General features: G+C 47.9%; 2 protein-coding genes across 8 annotated transcripts in view; one reads left to right on the top strand and one right to left on the bottom strand.

The window, feature by feature from the left end:
• Positions 1 to 949: 949 nt before the first annotated feature.
• On the bottom strand, positions 950 to 18,337 carry IGFBPL1 (insulin like growth factor binding protein like 1). Of its 4 annotated transcripts, none has more exons than XR_012424548.1 (6): positions 17,863 to 18,337; positions 17,631 to 17,707; positions 8,756 to 8,865; positions 7,878 to 7,994; positions 6,013 to 6,171; positions 950 to 3,737 (listed from the first exon to the last, which is right to left on the bottom strand). XR_012424548.1 is itself a non-coding variant. In XM_065530319.1 (6 exons), exons 1-5 carry the CDS (start codon positions 18,305 to 18,307, stop codon positions 6,022 to 6,024), a joined length of 903 nt encoding a protein of 300 aa, XP_065386391.1. In that variant the 5' UTR covers positions 18,308 to 18,337; the 3' UTR covers positions 950 to 3,737; positions 6,013 to 6,021. The 4 variants fall into 4 exon arrangements, 3 of the variants coding, with proteins under 3 accessions (XP_065386391.1, XP_005581303.3, XP_073873141.1); XM_065530319.1 differs by having other exon boundaries at positions 17,627 to 17,707; XM_005581246.4 differs by lacking the exon at positions 17,631 to 17,707.
• LOC102130668 (stimulated by retinoic acid gene 6 protein-like) overlaps positions 18,101 to 27,665 on the top strand; it is an 80,272-nt gene continuing 70,707 nt past the window's right edge. For all 4 annotated transcript variants that reach the window (XM_045373494.3, XM_074017035.1, XM_074017034.1 and 1 more), the window contains exons 1-2: positions 18,101 to 18,598; positions 20,863 to 20,962. The gene's annotated coding sequence lies outside the window, so the exon portion shown is untranslated. The remainder of the gene's footprint in view (positions 18,599 to 20,862; positions 20,963 to 27,665) is intronic.

Here is a 27,665-nt window from a genome sequence, read left to right as displayed (position 1 = left end):
CTCCTGCACCATCCATCCCTGGAGGAGAGGGCGGGGCAGTGTTTTTAAAGATGTTGGAATTAATTTCACCATAAAACCTGAAAGAAAAACAAATCCACCTTGACTAAAAACTAACCTTATTTGTATTTAAGGGGGAAAGCAGATACATTTGGGATTGAACATGGGCTGTGGAATTGTCTTCCTCAAGCCCAGTGGACAACAGAAGACAGAGATTCAGGCTGTCCACTGCTTACAGCAACAAGTTCAACCTCCTCTGTCAGCATTTACAGGTGTGGCCCAAAATGACTGCCGCCCACTACCACAGCTCTGAGCAGCAGCAACTGGCCATTCCTCCCTGTTCACAAACTACACTGCATTTCTCTACCCTGGCTCCTTTTTGCATGCTGTTTCCTTAGCCTGGAATCCCCCACACCCACTCCCGCCAGTTCAAATGCCTGCTTCCTCTTCTGGGAAGTCTTCCTTGATCTCCCTCTGCTCTAACCACAAAGCAGACACAGTAGGCTGCCAGGGATAGTGACCTCATCTCACCCATGCCTCCACTGGAGTCTGAGTTCGGGACCTGATTCTACCTACTTTCATATGGGAGGAATCCAGATGATTCCATCCATGATTTTCAGTGTCTTGTACCCGTCTGGCACCTGGAAATTGCTACCTAATGTGTGTGGGAGGGGGCAGAGCACATATCTCAGCAAGTGAATGAAGTACTAGAATGTTATACAGCAGGACACACACAGTCAAGGGCAGTAGTGTAAGATGATTAGGGCTGGTTAAAAATTGCGGGCAAGGTGAACGGTGGGGCTGTGATCATAGCCCAGGCGTGAGAGATAAGGAGGGTCTAGACTAAGTAGCTGAAGTGGGCATGCAGACAGGACGCATGAGGGATGATAAAGGAATACCAGTGGGACCTGCACCCACCTATACAGCATTCCTACAACAAAGACACCACAAAGACCATCCTTAAAAACATTTATTTTCAGGGTGCAGAGGTCGTTACATCATGACATCTACAAAAACAGTAGAAAAACCCAGGTTTGGTGCGGGGAGGGGAGGGCATTGTGATTATGCCTGCAAATGCTAACAGCTGCGGCAGCAGATGCTCTCTTAGCCTCTGAAGAGGTCTCTGGGCTCTCACACTTGAAAAACCATGAGGTTGGAACAATCATGTTAATATGCCTTTTTGGTTTTGGTGAGAATTTCAGACAGTGTGACATTAATTATTTATCTGTCTTTGCACAGAATGATGATGCTAAAGCCAGCCCCATACAGTCTTGATGCTCAGTACTTCCAGCATGGGCTCTGTCCACCCTGCTCTCTGGGTCCACATCCAGCCCTTCAATTTTCACTAGGCAAATTTGAGAGGAGTTAACTGAGTTAGCAAAATGTGCTTATTAGCAGGTGTGGGATGTTCTACTACCTTCTTCAGAACCACAGCATCCCTGTTCCTTCTCACATCATTTCACTAAGGGTCCGACCAAATCGTCTCCCAACCACAAGACACAGAAGAATTAACTTCAGGCCCTCCCACATGGAAGTAAGTCAGTGCGTGGGGAAGGGAGGGGTGGGAGGTGCTGAGTGACAGGGCGATGTAATTAGCTGCAGGCCCTCCCACATGGAAGTAAGTCACAGTGCGTGCGGAAGGGAGGGGTGGGAGGTGCTGAGTGAGGAGGGGATGTAAGCAGGTCTCCTGGCAGCTCCAGACCCCCGTGGACAAGAGCAGCTTCCAGTGCCATCCATTTCAATTCTCATCTTCTGTTTTCAAAGAGAACTTCCAATGTTTTAAAGTTTGAAAACCACTCATCTAGTTTTATTCCCCTTTTACTCAAATAAGGACACTGAGGCACAGAAAGTGAAGGAGACTTGCTCAGGGTCACACAGCAAGCCAGGGATTAATATGCAAATGGATCTCATGTTTCCAGAATCGCAGGCCAGTCTCCTTCTGCTGCATAGTACAGAAGGTGATGCCACCCCAATATTTTAGATATGGAATGGCAGGCTTACAGGCGGAAAGTTCACCTCGAACGAGGACTCCAAAATGTAATGCACGATGTGAGCGGTATGAAGGGGTGCCTTAAAAGTTGGGAAGAGTCTTGATAAGAGTCTCTGAAGCCTGTGGATTGGCAACATCTGCCTTTATATAGTTTTGAGATGACCCTGAGTAGCAGCACCGTGGAGTAGAAAAGTGACCAAGGAGGGCCAGGTGCCCTGAGTTCTGCTCCTCTTTCAGAGGCCTTCAGACCTTGGGCAAGTAGCTTTTCCTCTCAGAGCCTGGTTTCTCCATCTGCGAAAGGCAGCGACATTAACGCCTGTCCTGCCCCCTCTCCCAGAGTTGGGATCAAGCTTTACGAACTTCAAGGACTGTACATAGTAAGGGATCTCAATTCTTATTTTAAAAATTGTAATAACCTAAGGATCTATTTTTTTAAGACAAGATAGCAAATATTCTCCTTTCTCTTTTCATTCAAAAAGAAAAAAAAAGAGAGCTTTATTCTTGGGTGAGGTCAAAATGTTTATGGGTAAAATATATTCGACTACAACCTAATTCCACAGTCTGGAGATAATGGCTAACCCCTCCTTTTTTTTTTTTTTTTTTTTTTTTTAACAATTTGACCATCAGAAGCCTGGTCTCCACTGCTTCTAACCACCTGTTTAGAGAATGCTAGGCTAAGCCAGGCATAGTGGCTGATGCCTATAATCCCAGCACTTTGGGAGGCCAAGGCAGGAGGATCACTTGAGCACAGGAGTTTGAGACCAGCCTGGGCAACATAGGGAGACCCTGTCTCTACAAGAAAAAAAGAAAAATAGCTGGGTGTGGTGGGGCATGCCTGTGGTCCCAGCTACTCAGGAGGCTGAGGTGGGAGGATCACTTGAGCCCAGAAGGTGGAGGTTGCAGTGAGCCATGATCACACCACTGCACTCCAGCCTGGGTGATAGAGCATGACCCTGTCTCAAAACAATTTTTTAAAAAGAGAATGCTAGGCTAACAAATGGATGCTCTGGTCTCCAAAGATCCAGCCAAGGTGCTCCTGAGTCTGGTAAAGCATCCCACCTAAAACTAAGTCTCCTTAAAAGGGAAAAAGGTAGGAATAGGAGAGCTACAGCCAGCTGTCCACACCCTGGGGTAAAGCAATGGAATTTGTTTCTGAGGGAATACCATTTTAGAAGAACACTAAGACCACATCTCCTGTAATTTTTCCAAAGGGCCATCTTACTCTAGGATGGCAGGGCTAAAAGGGACATTGATAACATCCAGTTAAAACACCATACTCACAGATGAAGGGACCAGCGCCCAGAGGCGGGAAGGGACCTGTCCAGGTCACACAGCAAGTTACAGTCAGGCAGAGGACAACCACAACCCTCATCCCTCCTTCTACAACGCACACTAAGTCACAGAGCACCACTAATAGGTCATAGACAAATGAGGTAAAGAGTCACAGCTGACACGAGCCCTTTAGAAATTGCAAACGTGCCAATCTGTGATCTGCCTGGAAAAGAGTAATTAAAAAAAGAATTCTCATGGAACAATTCATTTCAAAAGTATAAAAAAAAGCCACATGCAAATCCGTTTCTCACTGTTTGCCCTGCTAAAAACTACACCTGCATACAAATCTAGTTTGCATCTAATTTTTAAAAACATACAAAAGGGGTCATCTACAAACACGGGTTTTCCAACTCTTCACGAAGCACAAAGATCCATTATTTGACTTTTCCATCATCCTATGATCAATGTTTCTAAGACCCTAGGAAGAAAAGGAGAAAAAGAATTAGCGAAAGTAAGCCTGCTCTGTTACAATCAACTACGTGTTACATGGAAGGTGGGGGAAATGATCCTTCACTTCAAATCTCTCCCCAGCAGGAAATGGTGCCAATGGAGAGTGAAGAGCCCTGTGGAGCCCCGAGAAATACTTTCAAGACCAAAAGCTGGACATTTCAGAGTGGCAGACTCCAGCTTAATAAGAAGAAGACCTTTTCAACCATTGGAAAATCCACAGATGGCTATCAGTGGCAGTGAGCTCTGTATTCCTGGAGGTACGCAAGCCAGAGCTGGCAATACTGTGTGTCACAGAAGGAACCCAAGACCCAGGCAGCAGTGATGGTCTTAAAGTTCCACAATTTTTCATGGTATCCTTTTGATGTATTCACACCCCAGAATCATTTCTGCCTCAAAATATATGTGTATTTGAAAATTATAGAGATATATATTTAAAACTGGAAACATATCTATATAAAACAAGTCACATATCATCAGGAATACAATTTTAAGACCCAATCTCCTAACTCTTTGTTGAATTCCTATTTCACAGTTTTACATTTTCATATTTTTCTCCCCATTTCTAGGGCCTCTTAACTACTCACGTACACCCATCCTTCAACCCTAATGCCACCTCCTTGATGATTCTTCCTTCATTTTCCCCAGTTCTAAGCTGCTTTTTGTGCTTTAACATCTCCTCCCATTCCCTTAACATCGCATTCCTTGTATTATAATGATGTCCACTTTTTGTTTTTCTGTGATCCCCTACAGACCAGAAGTAAGGCCTGGCACACAGAAGGCGTGCAACAGTAGTGGCTAAAAGAGTAATATAACTAAAACCATGGCAAAATCCTCTTGCTTTTGAGAAACGCTATCAGACTTGTTTCTAATTTTTCCTGTTCTATTAAGCACCTGTTGATCAGTCTTGGTAATGGTGCCTGTTCACCACTGCTCCCCCATTCCTGTAAGAGCATCATGCAGGCCAGGCACAGTGGCTCACACCTGTAATCCCAGCACTTTGGGAGGCCAAGGTGGGTGGACCATGAGGTCAGGAGATGGAGACCATCCTAGCTAACACCGTGAAACCCCGTCTCTACTAAAAATACAAAAAAAATAGCTGGGCGTGGTGGTGGGCCCCTGTAATCCCAGCTACTCGGGAGGCTGAGGCAGGAGAATGGTGTGAACCCAGGAGGCAGAGTTTGCTGTGAGCTGAGATCGCATCACTGCACTCCAGCCTGGGTGACAGAGTGAGACTCCATCTTAAAAAGAAAAAAAAAAAAAAAAAGGGATCATGCAATCCTTGCCCTTTTGCCTCTGGCGAGTGAAGCGCACATCCTCCCACACACAGTCCCCACTGGGAATCCCAGACCTATTGATTGGTCTGTAAGTGGGCGGGGCACACATCACATCCCAGCAGAAACTTTAAATGCAATGGTGTGTGCAGCTTGGCCACAGAACGGACATGTTCCATACTGGAGCTGTTCCTCCACCTGGGTCCTGAATGAGGGGGCACATGGGGCAGGGCCACAGCCAGCTCACAGCTATAACATGGAACATGAGCAAGTGATCAACGTCTATGGGTGTGAACCAGCAAGATTTTGGGATTTTTATGGAGCAAAAGCTGGCTTATAAAGTGATTCCTTTCCCGAATTCCCAGTTCACCTGTAGGCAGGGAACAGATGCAACCCCAGCTGTCAGCTGTGTGACTACCGACTAGGAGGGGTCACACAAAGGGGATGCGGAGATTCTCTCTGCCCCCACCCACAAGGGGATGTGTTGCGAAGCAGCATATAGTGTTGAGGACAGGAAGGCAAGGCCTGAGCCCCAGGAAGGAAGCTCAGGCGTCCTGAACAAGGAAGAGCTCCAGGAACACACAAAGGAAGCTCAGGCATCTTCTTTGCGGAATATTTTCACATGGACGCGGTCACAATGACACTGTCTGCTACCTCTCTCAGTGCTCGTTCTAGAAGAATACAGAGGAAATATTCCCTCCGGCCCCAAAACACAACTGGTCTTTTCATCTCATGGACACACATCATGTTCACTGCTCTTGCCTTTGCATGCTAAGAAGCTCAGAGGGAGCTGTGTGCAGAATATACCAGAGATTCTACTGCTCATCTTAGTATGTTCCTAATCTTCTTTTGCTCTCTCCCTGGTTTCCTCCATTTATGTATTTTTCTTCCTTTTTATTACAGGTCTTATAAGCCACTTCAAATATCTCATAACTTGGGTGTAAAATAATAAAAATGACTTAGAACATGTACATTTCTCCATCACATGCGGTCATCGGGAGCTGGGAAGCGGAAGCTCCTGTATTTACTCAGATCTAGAACCGTCACCGTGCTGTGGGACTCAGCCTCTCCCACCATGTTGGCTGCATGGCACTGGTACACACCCTCATCCTCCTTTCGTAGGGGGTTGATCTAGAAATACAACAAGCAAGTTTATACAGTTATATAAGGTACAGCAAAATGACTTCCTTAGTTCTTAATAAGTCTGCACACCTCCTCCTTTTCAGAATAAGGTAAAACTTGCTCTACTTCTCCCCTTGCCTTGGCTGCCAAGGAGCATGAAGGTAAATTTCCTTCCCAGGGACCCTCTTGAAAGGCACGCTCCCTACTGTGGCTGTCATCTGAATGATTCCTCCACATGCCTGCCATGTACTGCGAGCTACCTGTAAATGGTATACCATTTTGTATTAAAGGTGCAAGGTATAGATTATTTGGAAAATACCTCAAGTTAAAAAAAGAACAAAAATCTACTGACCAAAGAATTATCCACAAAGTATTCCCTAGAGGGGCAGCCTCTACAAAATATCACCAGAGATAAGCTCTTTGTCCCTGTCTTTTCTCCTAAGAAAATGGGGGAATGTGCTTGATTTGAAGAAAACCACATAACCAATTGCATTCCCAATCTCTCAGCTGGGTGGAGAAGAGTCACCAAGCCTCCCAGAGCTGTGGGTGGAATGAGGAGGTTGTCCTTAGGGAGCACCCCGAGGATACTCACAGCCAGGTCCATAACCAGCTCGCTTCTCTTTTGCTTTCTCTTGTTACAACCAACCGCTTCCATCAATTACAAATCATGCTACGGACCACACACTGGGGTATGCACATCAGCTCGTTTTAAACTCAAGCCAGTCGTGGGGGAAGGGTGAGCATTATGGTCTTCTTTTTACAGGAGACTCACAGGTAAATCACAGACTGTCAGGGCCACAAAGGCCCTCAGAGGTCATTCAGTTTGAAGCCCTCTTTTAACAATAGTGGAAATGGAGGCTCAGAAAGGTACAGTGACTGACCCAACATGGACCCCTATCTCCTCATTCCATCACTCCTTCAAACATGTGGCATTCTTCATCTTAGTAAAAGTGCTGTGAGTGGCAGGAAAGAGCTCTGGAGGAAGACTTGAATGTGCCACCTTCCTCCTTTACCAGCGGGTGACTTTAGGCAGGTGTACTAGTTTCCTTGGGCTGCTGTAACAAATCGCCACAAGCTGAGTGCCTTAAAACAAACACATTTATTATCTACAGTTTTAGAGGTCGGAAGCCCAAAGGGCTAAAATCAGTGGGCTAAAATCAAGGTGCCGGCAGGGCTGCGTTCTTTCTGAAGGCTCTCAGGAGACTCATTTTCTTGCCTTCTCCAGCTCCTAGTGGATGCTGGCACTCCTTGGCTGTGGCCCTTTCCAACATCATCAAAGCTAGAAATGGTGGGTCAAGTCCTCCTCACATCGAATCACTTCAATCTGCCTCTGACTCTTCTGTTTCCCTCTTCCACACTTAAAGACCCACCTTTAAATTGGGCCACCCGGATAATCCAGGCTAATCTCTTTATCTTAAATCTCCTTATCTCAGCGGTTTAGCAACAACAACCTCCCTCCCACCACCTTGCCATGTAATGTCGTACGGTTCTGGGGGTGAGGACGTGGACATCACTATGGGGCCATCACTCTGCCCCTGGCAGCAGATCACATGTGTTCCCAGCAGATCTGAAACCTGCCCTGCCTGCCTCACAGTTACTGGAGGGGCCAGTGAGAAATGGGTAAGAACAGCTTTGAAACATGTAATACGTTGTAGAAATATAAAGGATGGTTTTTAATGGTCAGTCAATAATATCCAATAATCCTAAACACTCACCAAAATCCAGGCCGTGGCCTCATGGTCGGAAGGGCCCCCTCGCACCTGGACAGCTATATTGACATGGTCCCCAGGCAGCTCCTCCAGTGCTTGGGTGCCCTCAGGGGACTGCATGACCTACAGGGGACAGGAACGCCAGGAGGGGCCTTAGAAAAAGCATTTCTGGATAAAAACCATCCCACAGGCTTCCTCACCCTCCTCCTTCCTCCTCCTCCCACTGACTCAAAGACTGAAACCCTAGCACTGCTCATTCCTATGCAAATGACATCAGTCATGTTTTAAACCTACTTGTACATATAGACAGCATGTTCTGCCAGACAGCAAAGACACAAACATCACCACTAGCCCACAGAAGGATTCAGAATTTCAACACCCGTCTCAGGCCTGCTGACATTAAGGGGACAACATACACTGTGATCCTTGCCGGTCTCTCAAAAACTAGTCTTTAGAAGATTTGGTTTTGGAATAGGACTGAGTCTTCTGCCATCAGCCAGGTCTGTCTGAAACACAGCCCTGAAGTGAAGCAGGATACACACACACATGGCCACTGCAGCTGATGCAGACTGGGTAAAAGCAGAGCTTTCTGGGTCCTTAAGTGGCCAAGGGTGTAAATGGCACAGGAAGGGTTGCAATGTCCCTTTCTAAGGGGACAGCTTTGGGGTAGAAGTTTCGAGGCAGAGGAGTGGTACAGAAGATATCCTTTCTTCATCCTCTGGCCCACCTATAAAAGCATATATACAAACACATTTAAAAGAAAAACGTTTTACCACTCACTTCTTTCTGTTTCTCCCTGTCTCTTTCACATACACACACACACACACACACACACACACACACACACACACACACGAGACGCGTGAGTTCTTGGACAGAAATACCTTTCTCCACATGATGACTGGGGTAGGCACAGCCCTCACTTCACAGGACAGGCCCACCTGCGCCCCAGTGACATTGTGAACACTTCGGGGAGGAACGACGACCACAGGAGCTAAGAGGAGGAGACAAGGGGATGCAACCTTTACCCTGTCAGGTTCCAGGCAATCCACCTCTGAATTTCCCTGCCCACTGAGAGCCTGCTGGGATGTCCTGAAATGAGGGGAGGGGCACGTCACACTTGGGCAGGAATCCTAAAAGAGAGATTTCCTCAGACCTGGAGAGCTGCCTACCGATCTCCTGATCCACCTTTGTTTTACCAGTGGGGAAACAGGGGTCCAGCGGGGGAAGGGCAACTTCCCAAAGTCCCCCAGCGCCATCTGTGGCAGAGCTTGGGCCTCAGTGCTCCCTCCCAAGGCCCGTTCCAGGCTCCGGCTGCCATCTGCTATAGCTCAACCAGGAAGCACGGCAGCCAACTAGAGGGGCTGGTGTCACGCCACCAACGGCAGAGTCTTCTAACAGATGGGCCTTTCTCCTTCCGCGTGGAGGGCGTTAGGAAGAAGAATGCCAGGCAGAACAGCTGCACACACCCTGGAGCTCAACCCCCTGTGGTCCATTCAAGATGCCCATTTGCATGCACAGAGTAAAGACTCCCCCAGGCTCCCCCACTCCCTCTGCCTCCCCATCCCCAGAAGCCGACCCAAGCCTGGGCAAATCAGGGAATCAGACAAACGTGGTTCTAGACTGCCAGAACATGATGGAGAGGAGAGGGGAGGTGTGGACTCTCTGGACAGGACCCGATGTTAGATGTTTCAAGCTGCTACTCCACACTCTGCCTTCCTCCCTGTGTCTGGCATCTGCTCTGCTCACGCTGGGCTGGAATAATCAAGGCTAGGCGTTTCTACCTGCTGTCACCTGCACTGGACAGCAACTCAGCCACCCCGGCATCCAGCACCACAGTGTGTTGGGCAAGGTGCAGTGTGGAGGCCTGGCCAGAGCATGCTCACACACAGCTGTCATCAATAAGGTGGGGATCACACCCCTGCTTCCTAGGGCAGTCGAGCTGATCTAACCATGGAATGACGGTGAAAAGTGTAAGTTAACGTAATATGCAAGTGAGGGCCAGGAGCAAACAGATGACTGGATGAACAAACACATGACAAATCAAGGAACAAACATGTTCATTTCCAGGTCATCAAACTGCAGAGTCTAGAACTCCTAGGGCTTTGCCTGGTGACTCAAGGACAGCCCTGTTGTTCTCCACAAGCCTGCACCTGCATAAGGCTGTAATACAAAAGGATGGCAAAGGGAGGAGACAGAAGGCAGTAGGAAGGAGGTGACAGACAGGGTCGCATCACACCCAAATGCACAGGAGGATCAGGGTGCAGAAAGGAGACTAGTTTGGCCCCTCCAGACAGACTGGGAAGCAGACCCTGTCAAGCCAGTGCCAAAAAAAATCTCTGGAAAATCGCCTCAGAGCCATAGTCTCAAACTAGAGGGGCTCGTTAGCATCCTAATTCTCTGTGATTCTGTGTCTGACCATGTATGACATGCTCACCCAGCCTCCATTTGCATGCCTCCAGGGATGGAGAACTCACCACCTATCAGGCCAGGCCATTCTGTCTTTGGAGGGCTCTACTGGTAAGAAAGTACATCCTCACCTAGAGCTAAAGCCTGTAACTCCCACCTGTTGACCCTGGGGTGGCCCTCTGGAGCCCCATAGCCCCTAGTTGTCCCAGCAGCCCACCAGGGAGTTGAATGCAGACTGCCCTCCCCATCCCAGGCTGCTTTCCTCCTCTTCTATCTGATCCGCCCACTCTTCAGCTGTGCCCATCTGAGGGCCCTCTGAAGGCTGGTGCCCAATCCATGTGCCTGAGTGTAGCCAAAACCCCTGGAACCAAGATCCTAGATGTCTAACGTTGCCTGACAGCCACAGAGAGCCACAACACTGAGCTCTCTGGCAGGAGCCCTATCTGCGATGACAAAGACAGTCTAATTTATTCACATTGTCCTGCCAGCGCCTCCCCAACCACACAAGTGCTGGGATGCCGCCTCCAGGGGATCCCAAACCGGTGCTCCAGTGGCTCACTGTGGTGACAGTCAGAAGGACCTGGATACCAAGGGGACGCTCAGTCAGCGTGGTTTACTTTTGTTCATGTAAAGTCATACATTTTAAATGTGATTTCATCAATCCCTTCCAGGCCTAAATGAGTAAACCAGTAAGTCACAATTCACCTCTCTCTCCTCATATTTCAGTCTCTCTCTCTCTTTCAACAACTACTTAAGAAAGACTGTCTTGGAAATACTGACTTTGTAACTGATTTTGTGGCAAAAAATACCAATTCTTTTACAAAAGAGGCCCTGCTTTTAAAGGGAGGTCAAAGCACATTAAAGGGACGTTTAAATTTTTATTTATTTATTTATTTATTTATTTTTACATTTACATAAAGCACAATTCGTTCTTTCTGGTGTGCAGTTCTAGGTTTTGACAAATGGATACAGTCATGTAATTACCACTATAGCCAAGATACAGAACAGTTGTTCTGTGACCTCAAAAAATTTCATGTTGCTTGTGCCATAATAATCCGGTTCTAATTTTTTTTTTTGAGGCGGGGTCTCATTCTGTCACTCAGACTGGAATGAAGTGGCACAATCATAGCTCACTGTAGTCTCAAACTCCAGGGCTCAAGCAATCCTCCTGCCTCAGCCTCTTGAGTAGCTGGGGATACAGGCATGCACTACCATGCCCAGCTAATGAAACAAATATTTTTTTTTTGTAGAGATGGGTCTTGCTATGTTGCTCAGGCTGGTCTTAAACTCCTGGCCTCTAACAATCCTCCCATCTTGGCCTTCCAAAGCTCTGGGAATACAGGCATGAGTCACTGTATTCCCAGCCCTGTTTTTAATTTTAACATATCTGATTTTAAATTTAAAATATTTTTATCCATAGTAGCTCTTTTTAATAAATAATTATCACAGTACCAGTAATAACAGTAATTATACTATCAGCTAGCACAGCGCTCACTGTGTACTAAGCACTTTTCTGCCTACAGGTATTAACCTGTTTATCTCTCCAGCAATCTCACCAGCTGCCAGATGGTGGCGCTGCCCTGGGTTACCCAGCATTAAAGGGTGCAGAGTGAGGAGGCTATGAGCCCAGTGATCTGGCTCCAGATCTCAAGCTCTTCTGAACCACTGTGCTAACACCATCCTCCCTTTTCCTTAGAGGACCCTTCCATGTACACTACCCTTTAATCCTCACACCAGCTCTGTGAGGTAGCAGCTTCCATCCCCATTTTACAGATGAGAAAACCAAGACTGAGAAAGGTAAAGTGCCCAGAGAAACAGGGACTCAAACCCAGCACCATGATTCCATTCACTCCCACACTGGTTTCTGAAGTGGAACATTTGTTATCTGTATGGTCTCCGTTCCAGAGTAAGAGATGAGTTGCTTAGGCATTGTGTTGGGGGATCCCCAAGACAACTCTCCAGTTCAATGATTTCCTAGGAGGACTAGGAGGACTCACAGGACTCAGCATCCAGTGGTGCTCAGGCTGTGATCTATTACAGTGAAAGGATTTTCCCATCTGGCAAAATCAGTCAAGGGAAAAAGTCAGGGTGGGGGAAGCAGGCACAAGCTTCCAAGAGCCCTCCCCATGGCGTCACAAGCATGTGAAATGCTGTCTACCACAGAAGCTCAAGAGGGACTCGGTTCCCAGGGTTTTTACTGGGAGCTGGCCACAGGGGCACTCTCTGCCTAACTGAATACCTAAAGTCCACACTCTGAGAAGGAAAGCAGGGGTTCCGCATAAACCACATTGTTTGTACAGTTCAGGCACAGTGAGCCACTCTCATCAATTCTGAGAAGAGTGGAACCCCCCTGTAATCTAAGTCCCCAGATACCAGCCCAGGGCCAACCTTGCCAGCAAGCCTTTCTGAGGATATGGTCACAGGCCTGCCATGTTAGCTCTTTTCTATACAATAATGAAACATCCCAAACATCACACCCAGGGAACAGCTCTTGTGAAGATAACCCCTAACATGAGCAATGTGTCCTTGACACCAGCAGGACATTTCTAGTTCCTACTATCCCCAAGGGCTCACTCCAGCATGGCACTGGAGCGCTCAATGTCATGGCTGCCACCATAGGCAGGAAGGACAGCGTGGCAGGCAGGGGTGGAAGAGTCCAGGTTCAAATCCTTTCTCTGCCAGGTCTTGGCCTCAGTTTCTTCTTCTTTAAAATGGGCACAGGAATCTATTCCCTCCCCAGCCCACTCCCCAAAGGCTGCTGTGAGGAACAATTGCAAGACCCTTTACAAAATGTAAAAGACCTCTGCAGAGGGACTTGAGGACTCAGCACGGTGTGCTGTCCCTAGGCAGTCTCCTCTAAAGCTCTTTGCCTGCATGAGACCCTCCTCTGGTCTCAGGTGACAGGCACCAGGAGCCATGACTACAGCCCTCACTCTGGGGAGCCAAGCACATACTCTTACTGTTGTAGAGCCACCACACTGCTGGAGGAACCAGGGCTTTCCTTTCTGCTTGCCTTTCACAAGAATAATGTGGCTTGCAGGAGGGAGGATGGCTTCTAGCTAGCCCAGTCTGTGAATGTGGAAGCTTCATCCCCCTAGAGCTCTTCCTTGTTGATACTTGTTTCCTTCTGCTTGTGCCAGCAATAGCCCTAGAATTGCACAAATCCAACCATCCAAGGGCTAACCAGCAGGTAAGACAGTCACCCAGATGCACATGGTCACAGGAGACAGTACTGTGGGGTGAGCAAAAACAGTACCAGAGGGAGACTCAAATGCCCAGGGATCTGGCTGCCAACCACTTGAGCTAGGGCAAGTTGTTAATCATTTCCTTTTTATCTGCAAATGAAGATAATGACCACAGCCTCCCATCCTTGGGGTGAAGGGAGAAAATGGATGTGACTGCGTTATTAACTGTGTGGATCTGTACAAATGAAAGGGATCAATATTATTATTATAGCGTGTGGTGCTTTGTCCCCCTACCTCATCAATTATATCGGTCATTGATGGCTGGAATGAAAAAATCTTCCCAAATGCCTCTGAGATTTCTTTAAAGTTAATGGTGCTAGGGAAAGAAAGAATATCAAGTCATCCCCCAGGACCCTATCTGCTTGTATTAAAAAGCACACAACCAAAGATTTTAATAATCAATGCACTGAACAGCCCTGATAATTTATGCTAATAGTCACGTTATGATGTGGAACGAGAAACAGCTTAATCCTGCTCCCTGCAGTCTCCGCCTCAGATCTCCTCCCTCGGCATGAAAGGGTTTTGAGCACAAACCCCCTTCTTTGTCCCTCTCACGAAGTGGCATTTGCTGCCTCTCCTGGTTACCTGGTAACACATATTAGCACAGACCTAGGTTTCTAAGTGGAGCTGGAATTTCAACCAAGGTGTATTTTCTAAGATTCAGGGTCTCAGGAGCTCACTGAAGCTGCCAGGGCTCAATGCCCTGCTGTCTTGCCGTCTGTAGGATCCCAACCCTTTCCCAATGCTAACAAATAGGGCACACACACTGAACAGTCCAGCCTTTAAAGTAATGAGAGCAATCATCATCATCATAATACTAAGGCCATACCACCTTACCAGTGAGAAGCTCAACCAATAATTCAGAATGTATTGAAGACCCAAGTATGAATAATTCTTACTGTTGGAAATTGTTTTTGCATCCTTCTTCTAATTTTGTTTTTGTATTTTTAGTACAGACAGGGTTTCACTGTGTTAGCCAGGATGGTCTCGATCTCCTACCTTGTAATCCACCCGCCTTGGCCTCCCAAAGTGCTGGGATTACAGGCGTGTGCCACCGTGCCTGGCCTGCCTGGCTATTTTCAGAGGGTCGCCGCACAGCTAGTCTGCTAGCAACCTGATCACTAAGGTGCTGTGCACCTGCCACCCTTGAATCTTGAGGGTTTCTCAATCTGGGTCCACCTTCCTGTTTTTCCCAAGGTTCGTCACTTGTCCCTCTATTTAGCACTGGGCTATAGCTCCTGAGAGAAGCCTTGAAGGATGGGGAGAGCATCCCAAAGCTGGCAAGGGGGAGGCACAGCATGAACTGAGGCTCAGAAGTGGGAACCCTTTGGTGGGTGTGCAAGTGGGCCCATGGGGCCGAGGCCTGGTAGGATGGTTGGGAAAGGAGAGGACACCCCAGAGTAGTTTGGGGTAGGCCATTGCAAGCCTTGGGTGCCAGGCCGAAGGCGGAAGTTTCATTCTGCACTTTGGGAGACTGAGGTGGGAGGATTGCTTGAGGCCAGGAGTTCAAGGATAGCCTGGGCAATACAACAAGATCCTGTCTCTACAAAAAATTCTAAAAATTAGCTGGGCAAGATGGCATGTGCCTATAGTCCCAGCTACTTGGAAGGTTGAGGCAGGAGGGTTCCTTGAGCCCAGGATCACAGTGAGCTGTGATCAAGCCATTGTACTCCGCCTGGGAGACACAGTGAGACCCTATCTCAAAAAAAAAAAAAAAAAAAAAGATGGATGCAAAAGCAATTTCCAACAGTAAGAATTATTCATATGCGAGTCTTCCATACATGTGTGTGGATCAAAGGATCACTCTCATTATGTGGCAGTTTGGGGCGCTTCAGGGCATAGGAGGAAAGGGCAGAATTTAAGCCTGAAAACTGCTTCCCCAGGCTCCTGAGAGGCACGTATAAGGACCCTCATACACTGTCAGCAACACAATAAATACTTCCCGAGGCCTCATTCCATGAAATCTAGGTGCTTGGGTTCAAAAGGAGTCAGGAGGGGTGATTTTCTTGCCAATATTGAAGCAGAACAGCCCTGCTCTGACTCACAGTCTGTTTCCCTTCAACCGGGGTCCCCAGGGGCATTGTTAAAAAATGCTCCCGCTGTGTCTTCTGAATAAAAGATGGCTTTAGGGCAGCACAGAATGAGCTGCTGCCTGGGCTAGGAAACATCCCCTGTCCAAACCTTCATGCTTTATCTGGACACAAGGGCAGAGGCCACACAAGCACTTCAGGACAGACAGTGACAGGCAAACAGTGCCCGGTTCTGTGGTGGATGACACAAAGGCTGATGCAGAAGAAGGGCTGAACCCCGGGGAGGCCTGACGCCTGTCGCTAATGAGATCATGAAAAGCAGTTCTGAGTTGCTTCCGTGTGGCCCCACGAACATCTTTATTCCCTGGGTCTGTGCCTGGGGTGGGCGTCAGAGCCCATAGATCAGAGTGGAGGGGCTGTCACATTTACTTGTCATTTGGTAATTTTCAGTGAATTAGGAGTATGGAGTTTCCATCTGCCATCTGGCCTCACTCTGGTAACCATGGTAACCACCATCTGCCTGACTTAATACTATCAAGTCCTATGCCGAAAGAGCACTGGACAGGGTGTTGGGACCAGGGAGCTGGTCATCCTTTACTGGTCACCCTGGACAAGGGCTCTGACCTTACTGGGTCTCAGTCTCTTTCTCTGTATAACAGCAGATTTGGTCTGAATGTCTTTAAGGTGCCTTTCTCTTAGGAAGAGAATGCCACTCTGGGGAGAAATTATCTAAGACCATCAGCACCACTTATAGTCTAGGGACCTGGTCAGCATTTCTTATGTCTCCTGCATATGGAGTTAAAGTGTTACCTGTCTGGAGACAAAGAGAATTGCCTGTGAATTAACTGCTGAGGAAAGCAGATTATAAAGACGAGTGATAGGAACTAGCAAAAGGAAAGAGACAGGACTGCTTAAGTGCCACATGGCGGAGACAAACTGTTCCAAGTGAGAGGGACCTCAACAATGACTCCACTAGGGCTGATATGGCCAGAGAGGAGAAGGGGCCTGTCCAGGGCCACTCAGGAAGCCAGCGGCAGCACAGATGCACCCCCAGCCAGCTCTGTCCTCCATGGGGAGCTTCAGCTAGGAACAGTCAATGGTGACTTTCCTGTGCTCAACTGGCCACACACTGGTTTTACATTTCCCAGGACAGGAGGCTTCCTGCCCCATCTCCAACAACCCATTGTGTCTCCTGGACTTGGGTACATATACCTGAACTACTTGAGGGGAAAGACTACTAGATCCTTCTTAAGGCTTGGGAAGAACCCCACCCCAAGCTTCTTTCTTGAAGCTAAGTCATTACATTGTCTTAGGCCCTAAAGTCTGGACTTGGTCTCTGGGCTCAGGCCAGAATTATTTCCTAGAAGCCTGAACCCCAGGCTGAAACCTAGGCTCCTTGGGACTCACTGGTCGCCGTCTCACTCACCCTAAACTCTTCACTGCCCACTCCAGACAGAGTACACAGGGGCACTTCTCCAGTACCTAATGGGCAGGGTACGCTCATGCTTAGGAAGCCGGTAAAGCAGTACTAATGTTTTGGTTTCTTTTTGTTTGGTTTTCAAAAGGTACATAAAGAGAGTGGGCAACTATAGCACACAGAGATTATTTTACTTTGATGTTAATGAAGCTTAAGTTTCTAAGTCCCTAACATTTCATAATAAGTTTCGAAGTTCCTAGCAGTTCTATTCCTTTACTTAAGACAGGATTCTCCAAATTATATATGTTTTAGACCCTCGAAACCTGGGTCTGCCCCTAATAGCACCACAAGATCTTTTCAGATCTTACCTCTCCAGAGGTCTTACTTTTCCTGGGTGGAGCTCCCTCAGCATCCCAGCTCAGCCCCATCCCACACCTGGGGCCCTGGTGCTCTGGTGCTATGGCCTGGTGACTCCTGATTCCCCAGTCTGGAACTCATCCTCCTCCCGCATCTTCAACTTCCCTTCCTCCCCATTCAAACAATCCACCTAGCGCTGGATACCTGGGAACTCTGATCCCCCTCCTCAACTCCCAGTCTCCTGCCCGGCAAACATACCATGCCTACAAATAAGTGACTGCATCAGCAGGTACTTACGTACCAAAAGGGGTAGCAGGCTCACCAAAAATTCGACTAGCACGGTGAGTGGCGTCTCCAAGGATTCTCGTCCCAGTCTCTCTGAGCACGAGGAGAGATACGAAATACTGCTCTCTAAAGGGAAACTGAGTCCCAGGCAGAGCCGTCCACCACTGGGCAGGGGGATCCTTCGCTCCACACCCCAGAGGGTTGGAATCCCCTCTTCTCTACCCACCCGATCCCCAACCCCGACTCACCGAACTCGCAAGGGCCGTCGCGTGCCTTGTGCAGGTGACCCGGGTGCGCGCGGGGCTTGTGCCGGGCGCGCAGGCGCAGCGCGCAGACACTGGGGTAGGAGCGACCGTCAGAGCCGCAGACGGTGCCGCGCTGCGCGCACACGCAGAGCCCAGTGCCCTCGGGCGCCGCCCCCGCGGCCCGGCTCGCGCACACCAGGCCGGGGCCACAGCGCGCGCCGGCTCGGCCCCCGCAGCTCGCGCCCTCGGCTCCCAGGCAGCGAGAGCAGCAGCCGCACTCATCGCGCGCCGAGATCCCGGGCGCCGGGCAGGGCGCGGGCGCCGGGCAGCGCTCTGGCCGGCACAGACCACACTCGGGGCGCCGGCCACCCGCGTCGCGGATCCCGAGGCTTGGGGACAGCGGCGGCAGCAGAAGCAGCAGCTGCAAGAGCAGCGACAAGCGCGGCATGGCTTGCTCCGGGACAGCGGCGGCGCCTCTGCTTCGCGCTCCGCTCGGCGCCCGCCAAGCAGCCACCGCTCCCGCCCCGCGGCCGCTGATTGGCCGGGCCTGCACCGCGGGGCGCCCGCAAACCGCTGCTCCAGCCCGGGACCCGCGCGGTGCCCGCGGCCCGGGGCTCCGAGCTGGAGGGGCGCCCCGAGAGCAGCTCCCTGACCTCCGACTGGACTCTTGAGGAAACCGAGACCCAGTCGGGGGAGAACTTGCCCGAGGTCGCTGTGGTAGAGTCAGGATTGGATAACGGTACAGTCTCCGGATCCACGGCTGGTTCCAGATAGTATGCCCGTAAATCCTCCCAGAAGGATGCGCTGTTTTATTTAATTTTATTTTGCATTCGGTAGTTTAAGAAGTTTTATTTTATAAAGAGAATATATGTTTTAAAATGTATATTTTACATATACATCTAAGGATGAAAAGAGGGGTTTCCCTACCACCTTGTATCACCATCCTCCAACTCGACTCCCAGAGGCCACTCTTGCTATTGGGTTTTTGTGTATCTTTGCAGAAATTTTCTCTATGCCTATAAAAGCATATGTGCCTATAAAAGCCCTTTCCTTTAAAACACACACACGCTGTTTCTCTCCCACACACACGGAGTAGCGTGCCATATACATTAGTCTGCACTTGGTTTTTCCACTTAACGGTATTTCACAGTTTCCCCACCTCTTGTCATCTCTGAAACTGAGTTTCTTGTACAATCAACGGGAGCATAGTTCATTGGTTCTGTGAGTGTGTTTCTTAATGCTACGTAAAGTCATGGTGCATCTCCGTCCACAGTGACTTTGTTATGATGAGATATGGTGATATGTTTTGGAGTTCATATAGAGTGGCATTTCCACAGGGTTTAGTTGCAGTTACTTAACCAGTTGTTTTCCATCCTTCGGTTAATACGAATAATGCTTTGATGAAGTCTGTGTGCACAAGGGTCAGTGTACCTGTGGATTAGTGGGGAATGCATGTTGGAAAGATGCAGGTTCTTGTAGTCAGTTACTCATACCACCGTTGTGCCTTCTCTGGGCCAGGCTCTGTGCACACCATCCTGCCTGAGTCCTGGCAGGACACCCAGATGAGAAACCTAAGAGAGTCTTGGCTGCTGGGATTTGATGTGTTGCCAGGTAAAGGCATTGAATGGAGGGAGGGACTCGCTGACCAGGTTTTATGGGAGACTTTTCCTGCCTTTACTGGCCACCTCTCATTTGTCTTGTGCTCTATTGTTTTTTCTTTGCTGAACTCCTAGAGATGGAGAACGCCTCTTGCAGCCTGGGAAGACCAGCTACAGCATTCTTGGGTGGAGTTCATTTTGTTTTCAAGCCTAGTTCCTTCCCAGTTTGCAGTCTTCTTATTCCTAAAAAGGAACCTCTTCTGAGGCCACTTTATGTGGTGGTCAGAGGAGGGCCATCTGCCTGGTCGACGCTGGGCCTTACCTTACAGTCAGCCACACAGAGCAGGGGTGGTCAGGCACCATGAAGGGGTGGTGGTAAGGAATAAATATAACAATGTTGCTAATGCACTCAGCGCAGCTCTCAGAATGTATTAACGATGACTTTCTTTTTTTTTTTTTTTTTTTTTTTTTTGAGGCGGAGTCTCGCTCCGTCGCCCAGGCTGGAGTGCAGTGGCGCGATCTCGGCTCACTGCAAGCTCCGCCTCCCGGGTTCCCGCCATTCTCCTGCCTCAGCCTCCCGAGTAGCTGGGACTACAGGCGCCGCCACCACGCCCGGCTAATTTTTTTGTATTTTTAGTGGAGACGGGGTTTCATTGTGTTAGCCAGGATGGTCTCGATCTCCTGACCTCGTGATCCGCCCGTCTCGGCCTCCCAAAGTGCTGGGATTACAGGCTTGAGCCACCGCGCCAGGCCAACGATGACTTTCAACCTGAAGGCTGCTGTCTTTACCAGGAGTGGCCTTTTAAAGTGCTCTCACCCCTTGACCTCTCTGTGCTCTTCTAGGAATCTCTCCTAATAAAAAGATCACTATGTGTGAAGATTTCATCCTGGAGTTGGTCACTACAGCAAAAAAAAAAACAAAAAACAAAAAACAAAAAAAAAAAACAAAAAAAACAAAACGGAAACGACCTTAATGCCCACTGAGAGGCAATCATTAAATAAATTATGGTGCGTCTAACAATAGAGGATTATGTAGGCATTAAAAATTAGAAAGAAGATATGGGTTAATAGAAATGCAAACATGTTTATAATACATTGTTTAGTAAAATAGCAAATTAAAAAGTACACATCTAATGTAATGGCATACTTGTAAATATGTGAAAGTGTAAACATGCAAGAATTTAAGATTATTTAATGATGTGAAGGGAACACTTTTTTTTTTTTTTAAAGAAATGATACCTCATTCTGCTCCCCAGGTTGGAGTGGAATGTCATGATCATAGCTCACTGCAGCCTCGAACTCCTGAGCCTCAAACCATTCTCCCTCGCTCAGCTTCCTGAGTGGCTAGACTACAGATGAGCACTACCATGCCTGGCTAATTTAAACAATTTTTTTTTTTTTTCAGAGGTGGGGTCTCACTATGAGAAGGAAACACTTAACAAAGCTGGATTTGCAAACAAAAGAGATGAGCGAACTCCATGCTGCTTTTCAGGACAACTTTGCTGGTAAGTTCAAACTTTCTAATGGTTCATAGTTGTTCAAAGAGAGATTAGGCTGCCCCAGAGATAGTGAGGTCCTTGTCAAAGAAGGAGTTTAAGAATGAGTCTTGGCAAGGAGCATCGAGGGGGTCAGAATTAGGGGTCAGGGGAGTTGATGTTTGATTACCTCGAACTGAGCCACCATTCCCATAGTACAGTGCCTGACCCTGAGACCTGGACTGGACAAAACATGGTCATGATTGAGAAATAAATGTGTACAAAAATGATTTGCCTCCTTTTTATGCAGACATTAAAGGAGCGGTAGGTGAACGGTGTCATTATAATGAAGTTAATGTGTGCTTAATGCAGGTTAGGATACACAATCTCACAGAGGCACATTTACATATGATCTACATTCCTTTTAAATGGTAGGGAGAGTATTAGGTATGCATAATAACTCTTTGGGAATTAAATCAGAAGACTCATTTTCCAACACTGAGCCTGTGGCATCAAAGCTCCTGTATCTGGGTGGAGAAAACATTCCCAAGCTTTGAAGGTGATCAGTCTTGCCTATTTCCTTTTAAAATTGCCCGCAAGCCCATAGCCCAGCAGAGGCTTTTGTGCTCTTTCATCTCTCTGGTTCCCAGGGTACCAGTTAACACTGTGGGCCACACCTGTGGGCCCCCTAAGATGATGGGAGAAAGTAGGGACAAATTCTCCCAGTCGGGAAGGGGTTTGAGGTACCTCTGTTGTCTGCCAGGTGGAGAAATCCCATGCACCCGGGTAAGTAATTAGGCAACAAGAATGGGTGTGATTTTCTTCCTCTTCAGCTTCCAGCCTGAACACAAACACAACACAGGGAAGACTAGTCAATCCCCCATTCAGAGCAGATGTATGCCCACCCAGCAGCTGCTGAAGTGGGTATGAATGTCCCATTCATTTATTCCTCCCTTGAACGTAGAGATAAATGGCAGATGTTCTCTGTCCTTGGAGAGCTTCCAGCACAGAGGAAGAGGACAGGAGCTCAGTTGAGCAAAGGCCACTCCATAAATAGGCCATGGATTTGAACCTCAAGCTTTAACAGTTAGGGCAATCGTAGATAGTCTTTCTCCAAGCTAAAGGAAGGTGAAAGCCCTTTCTCCAGACCTCTGGTGGGCCATTACAGAGCAGAAGGCAAGGTGGGTGTCTAGAGGGAAGTTCCATAAATGACAGATGGGATTTTTAGGGAGACAGATTTCACTTCAATATTGCGTGCAAGGGGGTGTAGCAAGATGTAGAACTCTGCAAAGATGGGAATTCAGATACTGAGCAGACAAAAAAGAATGATAGAGGATTTGCTGTCCTGCTTTAAACCACTATATAACTTTGACAAAGAAAACAGCTATGGACAGGTACTGGACAGTGTTCTAACACAGGGCTGTGATCCTTGAGAGTGTCAGGGGGCACACAATGTGAGCCCCACATCTACCCAAACTTTCTTCCTGGGGACACTTTCCAGGCCACTGTGCAGGGAGGTGGAGGCCAAGCAGTCTCACTGGACAGAAGAGGTAGACATCAGAATTCAAGACTTAGGCAGAGATTTGGGGATCTAGGACAGAAAATGAGGAGCCACAGAGAGGGAGTCCCACAAGTCTTAGACCTTTGGCTGACCCTGTACTGCACAAGTACAGGGCAAGACTTGAGGGCAGTTGCTGGGAGGTGAGAGCTGAGCAGAGATTTGGGGCTCACACCGTCCTGATGAGATTTTAGAGTTCAGGCCCAACCAGAATGAACCGCCCCAGGCCCCCTGGGGTTCTTTCTCCAAGCTCAGTGACACTAGCATCAGCCAAGTGGTTGCAGAGGTCTGAGTTTGAGCTCCAAGGACCCCTCCTGTATGCATCTAAGTTTTAGTCATTCCAACCATTTCCATTGTTCTCCTAGCCCTAATGGTGGTAGCTGCTTCACAGTTGCTACCTCCAAGTTGCCTAATTAATAATAATTCTTCTTCTTCCTTCTTCCTTCTTTCTTCTTTTTTTTTTTTTTTTTTTTTTTTGAGACAGGGTCTGGCTCTGTCATCCAGGCTGGAATGCAGCAGCATGATCTTCGCTTATTGCAACTTCTGCCTCCTGTGCTCAAACTATCCTCCTGCCTCAGCCTCCTCAGTAGCTGGGACTACAGGAATGTGCCACTATGCCTGGCTAATTTTTGGGTTTTTTTGTAGAGACAAGATTTTGCCATGTTGTCGAGCCTGGTCTTGAACTCCTGAACTCAAGTGATCTGCCCACCTCAGCCTCCCAAAGTGCTCAGATTACAGGCATGAGCCACTGTGCCCAGCCAATAATTCTTTTTTTTTAAATTATTATTTTTTGAGACAGAGTCTTGCTCTGTCACCCGGGCTGGAGTACAGTGGTGCTATCTTGGCTCACTGCAACCTCTGCCTCCTGGATTCAAGCAATTCTCCTGCCTCAGCCTCTCGAGTAGCTGGGACTATAGGTGTGTGCCATCATGCCCTGCTGATTTTTGTATTTTTAGTAGAGACAGAGTTTTGCCATGTTGGCTAGGCTGGTCTCGAACTCCTGACCTCAGGTGATCCACCACCCTCGACCTCCCAAAGTGCTGGGATTACAGGCATGGGCCGCCATGCCTGGCCCAATAATTCTTTATATTACATACCATTTGTAGGCTTGGCACAGTGGCTCACGCCTGTAATCCCTGCACCTTGGGAGGCCAAGCTGGAAGGATTGTGCCAGGAGTTCAACAGACTGGGCAACGCAGTGAGACCTCTTTTCTACTAGCAAAAACTTATAAAGTTTGCTGGGCATGGTGGTACATGCCTCCAGCTACTCAGGAGGCTGAGGTGGGTGGATCACTTGAGCCTTGGAGTTCAAGACTGCACTGAGCTGTGATCAGGCCACTGTACTCCAGCCTGGGAAACAGAGCTGTTGCTTGCCTGAAAAAGATAAAAAAGGGAAATGAATTCTATTTGTCATCTGACTAGGCCTGAGTGATCCAGCTAATAGAACCAGGAGTGGTCCCAGGAAATAACTGTCAAAGATGGGTCATAATCAGAGAACTAGAAAGCTTAACTACAAATACGCTTCAAAAATAATACAAATTATTTATTTAAATGATAAATGAGAATACGTTTCTTGCAACTACAGGGTCAATATTGCTGAAAATGACACAAAAAATGTAATTGTGTGTGTTGCATGATTATAAGTTGAATTCACAGGCTTGCCAGTCTCTTATGTGAAAGTTAGGGAATGAGAACCTGAGACTTGGAATGGGGAAATCGGGGTGGACTCAGATGAAGCTGAGAATCCTGAACCCTTGAGTCATTCTGAGCTTCCTTTGCCAATGGAAGCAGCTTGCCTGTCATGTCTGAGAAGACTCTCTTTCCCTTGCTTAAGGACTCTGTGTTAAGATCACCCAAGGCAGTTGCCTTGCAAGGGATACCTTTTCTCCTCTGGCTTGTGGCCACTAGACTCTCAACTGACATCAGAAGTCTAGGCAGTTGAGTAGGGCACATACAAGATTTGCCCTGGGAAGATTTAGCTTCTATACCAAAAAAAAAAAAAAAAAAAAAAAGAGGCAAGATTTTGCTACATGACATTGTAGAAACCTGGAGAATATATGCATGAATAGATTCTTAGGGTATTAGACCAAGGAAGGCAGAATAGAATTTAGCATCAAGTCAAATTTATTGATACAAGTGCACTGATCAGAGATTCTGGATTCAATGTGTTAATTTGTGCAGGGGGAAAAGGCTCTACAGTTTACTTAGCTGCTTGAGTGGAATGGGGATTCAAAGGTGACCTGTATTTAAAGATACTGAGATGCCAGAACATCCTTGGTGTGTTGTAGGGGATGGGATAAAAAGGCTTAGGGAGATGTTGGAATCGATTTGTTATAGACAACTCTCACACTCACCTACCCAACCAACCACTACATTCTCCAGGGGGGCCCAGAGGACATTCCCTTCACTATGACATTGGGAAATTCATTAATGAGGGGACCACTACTGTCCTGGAAGACTTGGTGGTGGCTCTCCTCTTTTGGCCACATGTGAAGATAAGAGATGCTACCACTGAGCTGGGCTCCTTAATCCACTGGGAATCATGGGATCCCAGAATAGCAGAGGCCAAGTGGTAGCATCCAACTGCCAAGGGCAGAGCAGGGCACATACATTGTAATCGGCAGTAAGATGGTGAGCATCACTGTGTTTTGACTCACAGGAATCTTGGCATTGGCTAGTTGTCACAGTGTCCCTAGGACTGAAAGAGATGGGCATCCTACTAAAATGCTGTGTGCTCCATGTAACAGGGAAAACTCCACACCTGGTGTCCAGAGCCTGTTTTGAATCACCACAGTGGAGAGCCAGAATTTCTTGTCCCATTTTCAGACCTAGTGTTAACCCAGAGCCTCTTCTTTGAAAGGATGGCGGGGTCCCCTTAAAGAAGGACTCTTTACAAATGTATCCTATAAACCATCCTGTAAGCCCCTCCCCAGAGGGACCTCTGACCATTTACGAGAGTGACCCGCCATAGCCCACAGTTAAAGTCGGGGCATACAGCGCTCAGGGCCCAAGTTCAGATCACAGAGCACACATCCTGTGGTTACTTCCCCACTTCCTAAATAGAATAGTTGCACTTGGCAACCAGCAAAATCGCAACATCAGCTCTGTGACACAAAGTGGAAGCCCCTGGAACTTCCTTTCTGACCAGGAGGGTAAAGTATCTGCTGCCAGTTTCCTCACAAATAATTGACAAAGAGTTCATCTTGCCAACGGGAGAATTCACTTTCTTAGAAGGCAGCACAGCCTAGTCTCATAGGAGGAAAGCACTTGCCCCCTTTTACATGCCTTTGGCCCTTTTCCTTTCAAAATAATAATGTGCCATTATTGTGCTAAGAGCATTTGACTGCTTTCTGATCCAGATCAACAAAAAAATTACACAGCAAGTCCTTATTTAACACCGTGGATAGGTTCTTGGAAACTGACATTAAGTGAGACAACATATAACAAAACCAATTTTATGTAGGCTAATTAATACAGGCAAGAGGTTGAGTTCCTATGGCATATTTCTGGTTATAAAAACATTACCACACTTCTAAATAAAAACCCCAAAGACTTCTAATCATAAACATTAAAATGAATGTGAACATTTAAGAAAGGTTAATAAGAACAAGGTAATTATTTACTCAGGGTAGAACGGCTGAACCGTATCGGAGCAACTCAGTGCCCAAGGCAGGAACAGACCATGACCAACGCAGGGCGCACTCACGCACACCCACAGTCACTCACACTGGGACCGTGCAGACACGCCAGTTCCCCTCACCGGTGCACATCTTCAGGCATCCCACACAGACATCAGGATAATGTGCAAACTTCACACAGACAGTGGTCCTGGCTGGAGGTGGTTTCCTTTTTTCTCATCAATGTTGTAAAAAAAATCACATTGAATGTGACAGCTTTATTCAAGGATCTGCTATAGCTTTTCCCCCCACTTATTCTCAAATTTCTCCCGTATTGGGGAGGGGTACAAGTCTCAGTCCATCTTTCCATGTCACATCCCTGATCTGTAGATTCGCTGATGCATTGACTCATTTGTTCTTCATCCAGCAAGCTCTCAGAAGGCTCACTCTACACCTAGCCTGTGTTGGACACTGGGGAGTAGCTGAGGAAGCCATGCTCTGTGTGCTCAAGAAGGTGGCCCAGGTAGGGTGGTTAGGGAAGCAATTGCAGTGCAATGAATGTTACTATTGAAGAGTATTCAGGGAAAAAGAGAGTCAAGGAGAGCTCCTGGACAAAGCACTTCCTAAATTAAATCTCAGAGAGCCCATAGGTGTTGGCCTGGAAGGATGATAGAGAGGCGGAATCCACATGGAGGGAACAGTGTATGGGAAGGCGTGAGGACCAGAGAGAGAACAGCACAGTAAAGAGCAGGAGCAAGCTCAGCACAGCTGCAGTGCTGTGTGGGGTGTGGAGACATTGGAGGGGAAGCCTGAGAGGTCAGTAAGAGCCAGACCACCAGTCTTTCCCAGCCAGCTGAGAAGCTTGGAAATAGTGCAACCTAGGCTTGGCCACAGTAGAGCAGGCCTGTATTGCTTTCTGACAGATGGACACTTCACAGGTGGAGGGGAAGGGGACAGCACATACCCACCAGGGGCCAGAGGATGAGCCTTTTGGAGAGTCCTTCTGGTTCTCCTTTCCTCTGTCTCACAGGTGGGAATGCAGTGGTGCAATCATAGCTCACTGGAGCCTTGAACTTCAAGACTCAAGCAATCCTCCCACCTTGGCCTCCCAAAGTGTTGGGATTACAGGTGTGAGCCACTGCACCTGGCCCTTCCTGGGGCTTCTATCCAAATGTAAGGTTTGTGCTGGGACCACCCGTAGGAAATTGCCACCTTGTGGGTAATGCGGGAATTACAGACCTAGAAATGACAATGTTCCTTATTTCTCAATTCAATATGTATTTCCTAATAATTACAAGCTGCAGTGCTGGAATAAGGAGCCATCTATCAGGTGGAGAGAACAGAAATGCATACAGAAGTCACTGAATGTTCAGAGGTATGCCTGAAGCAATAGGTTGGTGAGGGAGGACATTGAAAGCTTCAGAGATGACACCTGCACTGAGTTGGGTAAAAAGTGGTCTTTAGGGGCCATATTCACTTTCCATCCTGCAGCACGGGATAGGAAAGGACTCACACAAGGTCACACAGCTCTTCAGGGCAGGGCCGGGGCCAGCACCCA

The sequence above is a fragment of the Macaca fascicularis genome, chromosome 15 (assembly GCF_037993035.2).
Source record: "Macaca fascicularis isolate 582-1 chromosome 15, T2T-MFA8v1.1".
NCBI classification, from domain to species: domain Eukaryota; kingdom Metazoa; phylum Chordata; class Mammalia; order Primates; family Cercopithecidae; genus Macaca; species Macaca fascicularis.
Note: the sequence above shows the minus strand (reverse complement) of the source record. Positions and strands in the feature narration are given on the sequence as shown.

Bases quoted from the DNA above. Each gene is read 5' to 3' on its own strand.
- IGFBPL1 (XM_065530319.1), bottom strand. From the start codon at position 18,307: ATGCCGCGCTTGTCGCTGCTCTTGCAGCTGCTGCTTCTGCTGCCGCCG. The intron at 8,866-17,626 runs GTAAGTACCTGC...TCCTCCTCTTAG, and splicing joins CCTGCTACCCCTTTTGGTAC to CTCCTGTGGTCGTCGTTCCT. The intron at 6,172-7,877 runs GTGAGTGTTTAG...TTGTATTTCTAG, and splicing joins AGGCCACGGCCTGGATTTTG to ATCAACCCCCTACGAAAGGA.